At 42.7% G+C, this 7,949-nt stretch overlaps 1 protein-coding gene across 1 annotated transcript in view; it reads right to left on the bottom strand.

Annotated features, from left to right (window-relative positions):
- Nucleotides 1–7,325, bottom strand: part of LOC106572854 (adenosine receptor A1) — a 21,984-nt gene extending 14,659 nt beyond the window's left edge. Inside the window, exon 1 of the mRNA XM_082962245.1 lies at nt 5,829–7,325. Coding sequence (XP_082818371.1) covers nt 5,829–6,169 — 341 coding nt within the window. The 5' untranslated portion in view covers nt 6,170–7,325. The remainder of the gene's footprint in view (nt 1–5,828) is intronic.
- Nucleotides 7,326–7,949: the final 624 nt, after the last annotated feature.

Below are 7,949 nucleotides of genomic sequence, written 5' to 3'. Positions count from 1 at the left end.
TCTCTCTTTATGTAGTGTTGTGGTGTCTCTTTTGTCATGATGTGTGTTTTGTCCTACATTTGTATGCTATTTATTTTTTATTTTTAATCCCAGCCCCCGTCCCAGCAGGCGGTCTTTTACCTTTTGGTAGGCCGTCATTGTAAATAAGAATTTGTTCTTAACTGACTTACCTAGTTAAATAAAGGTTAAATAAATAAATAAAATTAATAAATTGGCCAATTGATTTGATATGAAAAAAGCCTAGTGATATGTACTTGAACTGAACACTAGTGAGTATTGTTCCTAAGAAAGCCTACTAATGGATACAAACTGATAACAGTTCAAACAGCAGCCTGGGAGTGTCTAGTGTGTGCTTAAGACACATAACACACACACACACACACACACACACACACACACACGGTCTAGTGTAGATAACACACATGGTTCCCATAACAACGTGATGGTTTAATAACAATACAGATTGTTTCTTATCAAAATGATCCACACTGGGTATTGTTACCTCTTGCATAACTATGTCCATGTGCGTACAGTATAATGTAGATAGTGAGAGGTGGTTGGAATGGCATTTCAACTACCCTCTTTTGAGCCCTATAGGCCTGGCTATATTTTACAGGTCTGGTTTAGATTGATGCATTATTTAAGTGATAACGCCGGAGAAGCCGGTGTTTTGAGGATATATTGGCACGCGTGTTGTTAGGCCCGAGACGAAGTCAAACCTTGCCAATATATCGTCTTCGAGGGCATTATCACTTTTATACAACGGGTTACCAACATATTCAAATATTAATTGACATATTTTCATTAAACACATTATGTTGATGAATTTATTCATACTATTTCATCCTTCCACGAGATATCATCCCGACACAAATCTAGGTTTGCTACCCAAGCTGGCTGGTCGTTCGTTCTATTGGTTCGCTTGCCAGAGTCGTTAAGTCTTTTTTTCTAAATCTATGGACGTGATCCAGTCGTTGGTTCTCAATGTTCCGTTGCCATGATGTCTGGCAATGTTCTTATCCCTTGCTTGCTAGCTAGCCAACTTTGCTAACACAGTCACGTCAAACAGTGCAGCCAGAATAACAACAAAGTAGCTGCATTTGTGTTTGTTTAATCTGTTTTCTAGTGATTTAAGGGGGGGGGGGGGGAATACATCCATAACATTGAGCTAATGAGGTACAGTTTCTCCTGGCATAGAAAATGTGCTCTCTCGTCAGGACACTGTTGTTCAGAGGAGCTATCCAACAACACAGCTAACACAATCACTTCAAACTGAATCTGGAATGACAGCAAACTGGCTGAGAAAAGCTGCCAGACTGTCTGTCACGTCCATTACTATCAGACAGCTGGAGATCGAATTTCAATATTGAAACAGTATTGCAAATGTAGGCAAGACAGATAGCAAGGGCAATACAAATCTCTGTTGTTCAAAACCAAATGCTAGTCTAAAAAAAGAAAAATGGGAGAAAATGTCTAGATACTTTTTACAGTGGAGATCAAGTTTCTAAATTGCCTGGCTGGGCTGATGAGACAGTAGATTGCACAGTCTGATGGAACAGAGTAAATTGGCATTTCAACGTAACATCCTTTGCCGGTAATTTGTGGAATAGATACCGGCTGGAACGTGGTTTTAACCAATCAGCATTCAGGATTAGACCACCTGTTGTCTAGGGTAATACTGTATTTTATGTAGGACAACGATGATGATGATCATATGATGTAATCCAGGGTTTTTTCTAGATCAAAAAGGGTCATAGGTGGTGGACGCTACTGAATTTTAGAAAACATTTTTGGGAACCCCATCTTGGCGGTGTAGATTTCTTGCAATTCTACAAATGTATCCATGGAGCTGAGAGAATGTTTTGCTGTTTGATTCAATCCTATCCCTATTTAGGGGACTTTGAACAGTTCTGGACTGGTTCCGACTGACATTTTGGTGTACCAAGTGCTTTGTGAACATCGCAGGGTCCAGTGCCTTATAATGCTTTCAGAGGCATGCCGGTGATGAGAGGTCGTTGTGGTGTGTAGATGTGAGTAGGCGTCTATTTGAATAATCCATTAAGGAGATACACCATTAAAAAGATATCCATTCTTAATTCATTTAGACAGATCCTGAGAAATATTATAAGACTAATAAAATGTATTTTGTAAACAACAGAACAGCATGTTTTGAGTTTAATTAGGCCTATGTTATTGGTGTCTGTGCAGCCTGGCTGCGCCATCCAAATTAAAGCAATAGTTGCTTATTTTACTCATTAAACAGACAAGACACAACCCGATCACACTCAACACACATAAATATTATAGTAAGAATATAATGGAATATAACAAAATAAAATACAACAAATATTTTTCCCACACAACTTGCGTCACAGGAACGTGTGGAACCGCTGAAAAGGGATGTTTTCAAACAGAGGCCATGATTTTTTGATCTACGTTTAATCTCTTTCCTACCCTCACTCCACTTTGTTAGGTAGCAGGCGTAGGGTCTTTCCTACCCTCACTCCACTTTGTTAGGTAGCAGGCGTAGGGTCTTTCCTACCCTCACTCCACTTTGTTAGGGAGCAGGCGTAGGGTCTTTCCTACCCTCACTCCTCTTTGTTAGGGAGCAGGCGTAGGGTCTTTCCTACCCTCACTCCACTTTGTTAGGGAGCAGGCGTAGGGTCTTTCCTACCCTCACTCCACTTTGTTAGGGAGCAGGCGTAGGGTCTTATCTTCATCAGGATACCGATAGAAAACTATAGCAATCTATATTTTCAAAAGCATGTGAGTCTCATGTTCATATCTCACAACCGCTGTGCGTTTTCAATGTGGCACCGTCACGTTGAAAAGCTTACGGACAATGTCAAATGTGATGTAGCGAAGCACCTGAGTGAGTTGGGTACGCAATTACAGAGGTACTTTCCCGAAACGGATGACACAAACAACTGGACTTGTTATCCCCTTCATGCACTGCCTCCAGTCCACTTACCCATATCTGAACAAGAGAGCCTCATCGAAATTGCAACAAGCGGTTCTGTAAAAATGTAATTTAATCAGAAGCCACTGCCAGATTTCTGGATTGGGCTGCGCTCAGAGTATCCTGCCTTGACAAATCGTGCTGTTAAGACACTGATGCCCTTTGCAACCACGTACCTATGTGAGAGTGGATTCTCGGCTCTCACTAGCATGAAAACTAAATACAGGCACAAACTGTGTGTGGAAAACGATTTAAGACTGAGACTCTCTCCCATACAACCCGACATTGCAGAGGACTATGGTGTCCCCCAAAAAATCTTAGGCTGCATGTCCATGGATTATAACGGCAGAAAAATCCCTGTAAAATCTAGAATTCAATTGTAATCCAATATTGGTGTCCTCATACAGAATAACTACTGTATAATCAAGGAATCATTCATTGATTTATAATTGGAAATAGTTCAATTATAGCTTCATTTGAAGTGTTCTTTTCTGTAGAAGTAGTAAAAGTGTTGTGAAAGAGGCGATGACAGGTATGAGTATGAGCGGACTGAGAACTTGAGAAGGTTTAATAATAGACAAGGAAATCAAAGAGTCAATAATGAGATTCAGCTATACCCCTGCCAGGAAAAGACAAGACAAATTCCCAACCTCTCTATCTCTCATGACAAATGAACCATTCACAATCTCTCTCCCAAGTCAAAGTGACATCGTTAAAAAAGGATTAAAAGCAAGTCGATCACCGTCTAAGAATATTCTCCAACAAATGGAGAATGGAAAAACGCCCTTCTGCTACTTGGCTTCTCTTCTCCCACATTCTCTCCTCCTCAGTCTCCTGCTTCTTCTCAGCAGCATAGCCCCAAGCCTTTTGTTTCATCCTGGACATGGCAGCTCTAGTTTGGCAGCACTAGTATATGCAATACAGCACCAGAGGCTGTTACATTCAATATGCATTACTAAAAATGTAATCTCTGTCACAGACTCACTCAATTCCACTGAAACATAAAGCAACATATCCTCATCTTCCAAAAAAAGATAGGGTGATGGCATCTCCCAAATAGACTGAAACAACAAATTCATTTTTAAATGCATAGGTGCTCTTTGAATATTTAAGTAGGCTGACGTGTTTTGACCTCAATGGTATCCTCTGTTGTATTCTCCTCTAATATCGCTGAATAAGTTCCCTAGAAAATGGTCAAGTACTGTAAGCTGAACAGCAAAAAGCAGCACATTGGCAGCAGAGAAGAAAGAGTAAGACAGACAGAGATGTGATTTTCTCCACTCCTCCTCACATTGTCAGCAGAGAAGAACAGAGATGTGATTTTCTCCACTCCTCCTCACATTGTCAGCAGAGAAGAACAGAGATGTGATTTTCTCCACTCCTCACATTGTCAGCAGAGAAGAAAAGAGATGTGATTTTCTCCACTCCTCCTCACACTGTCAGCAGAGAAGAACAGAGATGTGATTTTCTCCACTCCTCACATTGTCAGCAGAGAAGAAAAGAGATGTGATTTTCTCCACTCCTCCTCACATTGTCAGCAAAGAAAAGAGATGTGATTTTCTCCACTCCTCCTCACATTGTCAGCAGAGAAGAACAGAGATGTGATTTTCTCCACTCCTCACATTGTCAGCAGAGAAGAAAAGAGATGTGATTTTCTCCACTCCTCACATTGTCAGCAAAGAAAAGAGATGTGATTTTCTCCACTCCTCCTCACATTGTCAGCAGAGAAGAACAGAGATGTGATTTTCTCCACTCCTCACATTGTCAGCAGAGAAGAAAAGAGATGTGATTTTCTCCACTCCTCACATTGTCAGCAGAGAAGAAAAGAGATGTGATTTTCTCCACTCCTCACATTGTCAGCAGAGAAGAAAAGAGATGTGATTTTCTCCACTCCTCACATTGTCAGCAGAGAAGAAAAGAGATGTGATTTTCTCCACTCCTCCTCACATTGTCAGCAGAGAAGAAAAGAGATGTGATTTTCTCCACTCCTCCTCACAGTGATGGCTTGTTAGTCTCTCATCCTTCCTTCACTGCATTCCTGAGGACATAACAGCTAATTAGAGCTGCTTGTATCGCTCTGCTATGGTAAGCTGTCGGTGTGTGTGTCTTCACACATTTGTGTACATGTCTTTCTGTGTGTGTGTGTGCTGTCATGTTAATACCAGAATATCAGACCCCTCCCCTCTCCACGGGGCCTGGCAGTGAGGATGTAGGCATCCTAGTGACATGGAACCAAAAGGTGTTATGATGACCACCATGACAACCACCTGGTAATGAGATCTTCCTCCCCCGCCTCATCATCATCATCATTACACCCTCTTCATCACCTCCTCCTCCTCTCCTTCTTCTCCTCCTCCTCCTCATCATCCTAATTACACCCTCTTCATCACCTCCTCTCCACACCTTCTTCTCCTCCTCCTCCTCCTCCTCCTCATAATTACACCCTCTTCATCACCTCCTCCTCCTCTCCACGCCTTCCTCTTCTTCTTCTCCTCATCATCATTACACCCTCTTCATCACCTCCCCTCACACACCACACCTTCTCCTCCTCCTCCTCCTCATCATCATTACACCTTCTTCATCACCTCCTCTCTTCACCTTCTTCTTCTCCTCCTCCTCCTCATCATAATTACACCCTCTTCATCACCTCCTCCTCCCACACCACACCTTCTTCTTCTCCTCCTCATCATCATCATCATCAGTACACCCTCTTCATCACCTCCTCCTCCCACGCCACACCACGTTCCCCTCATCCTCATCATCATCACCATCATCATCATCCTCCTCACTAGTGCATTTTATCCACCTGCTCAATTAGAGTATAACTGGTCAGTGTAGGTATAAGACATGCTGAGTTGTTTTTGTTTACCTGGTTGGAATCTTGACCCTGAGATAGCGGTCAATCGCAATGGCCAGGAGGGCCAGGATGGAACTTTGCGTCAGTACCAACACCGTGCACGCGACCATCAGGCAGCTGTAGAAGTGAGTTTGAAGTCCGATGCTGATAGTTATCGCCAAGGGGATGACGAGGGCTCCCACTGCGATATCCGCCAAGGCCAGAGAAACGATGAAACAGAACGTTGTGTCTCTCAACGACTTGTTAATTTTCACCGCCCAGACCACCATCACATTACCCAGGACGGAGAAGACGGCAATCACCACCTCCATGCCGATGTAGAGCGCCTGGGCTGGGGCGAGTGCTTCAGTCATCCTTTACAGACTATTATAGGTCCACATGAGAGAGAACTAAGTATTATTTCAATAAAAGCAGGCTTGGGAAGCCTACAAAACAATAATTTGATTAGAGTTACACACCTATTAGTCCAAGTGCGTTATGCGTTCTACAGTGGTAACGTCACTTAGATTATTCTATTTCCACCATAATGATGTTCTGATACACATCCAGTTTGTGAAATAATTTAGCATCATATGGCCCCCAAAAAGCAGATATAGGAATTAATAGTTAGACCTATTCTTTCAAGAGAGTAGTAGTAGTAGGCTAGTAGTCCCGAGGTTATCGTGGTACACTGCAGCTCCTGTCCTCGTTCAATACCCTGTTCCACCACTTCGTTGGATCCACCTGCGCTCCGGGAAGGGACCTTGCTTGCCCGGTGTTGTTTATTATTTACCCTTGGTAATCACTTTAACATCTTATTTTATCTACGGGTTCTCGGTTACCAGTTGAAAAGCAGGTCGTAGTTTAAAAAAAATTAAAAATAATCTGCAATGGATAGTCATTTAGTGGACGAAACAGAACGGTCTCCCTGCTCTGGTAGGCGGCGGCTTAAATCAAATGCAACCGGGCGCCGGTGCTCGTGCGCCGTGCTATTTGCCGTTCCCGTTGCTTTGAGAGTCAAAGCAGCAATGCGGTGACCTAATATAGCTCTCAGCGCTTGGTTCTCGCTCTGATATGCTTTGGTCAACAAACGCTCTGATTTTCCTTGTCCGTTTTATTTATCACATCCCAAAGTGTTTTATTTTGAAGCCCATTTCGCCATAATTCCAACTCTGTGAATTGCCATTGCAGGTGCCTCGTTTCTTCCAATGGAGAGAGAACATATGGAGATAACTGTTGTTGTGCTGCCAGGACCGTCCCGCAGACGTCTCTCTCTTTGTGCCTATAGGGCGAATTGTGATTGAACTTTCTCTTTGACTGATCTAGTAGGGTTATTCCTAGGATATTCTAGACTATTTATTTGGAATGTATTTATTCTCCCTTCTACGCCCTAGCTGCTCCGGTGTCAATTCGATTGTGTAAAACGTTTCTCAAACAGTCAACAGGGTGTCTCACGGCCACAGCTCATTGGTGACGTTATGATAGGGAGTGAGTGGGTCGAATCACATCACTCTGATGGGATAGGTCGGTAGGAAACAATTAATAAAACACAAGGAAAAGTGGAAGAGGATTTTGTGTAGTAGCCTAGACTACTGTAATGCATGTATTACACTGTTACAAGTCTGTAAAACAGTGTTAAGACTAGCAGTACGCCTACTATTGTTATAGTGACTACAGTCATCCAATAGACCAATCATAATGTAATTTTCAGAATAGACTACTTAACTACTTTTCAAGCTTTTTCAAGCAGAAATTTGCTTCCTGCAACACAAACTCAAAAAAGTTCTGGGACACGGTAAAGTCCATGGAGAATAAGAACACCTCCTCCCAGCTGCCCACTGCACTGAGGATAGGAAACTCTGTCACCTCCGATAAATCCACTATAATTGAGAATTTCAATAAGCATTTTTCTACGGCTGGCCATGCTTTCCACCTGGCTACCTCTACCGCGGTCAACAGCACTGCACCCCCCACAGCAACTTACCCAAGCCTTCCCCATTTCTCCTTCTCCCAAATACAGTCAGCTGATGTTCTGAAAGAGCTGCAAAATCTGGACCCCTACAAATCAGCCGGGCTAGACAATCTGGACCCTCTCTTTCTAAAATTACCTGCCAAAATTGTTGCAACCCCTATTACCAGCCTGTTCAACCTCTC

Source organism: Salmo salar, chromosome 15, assembly GCF_965601325.2.
Source record: "Salmo salar chromosome 15, fSalSal1, whole genome shotgun sequence".
Taxonomy (NCBI): domain Eukaryota; kingdom Metazoa; phylum Chordata; class Actinopteri; order Salmoniformes; family Salmonidae; genus Salmo; species Salmo salar.
The sequence above is the reverse complement of the archived record's forward strand: the minus strand, read 5'-3'. Positions and strand labels throughout refer to the sequence as shown.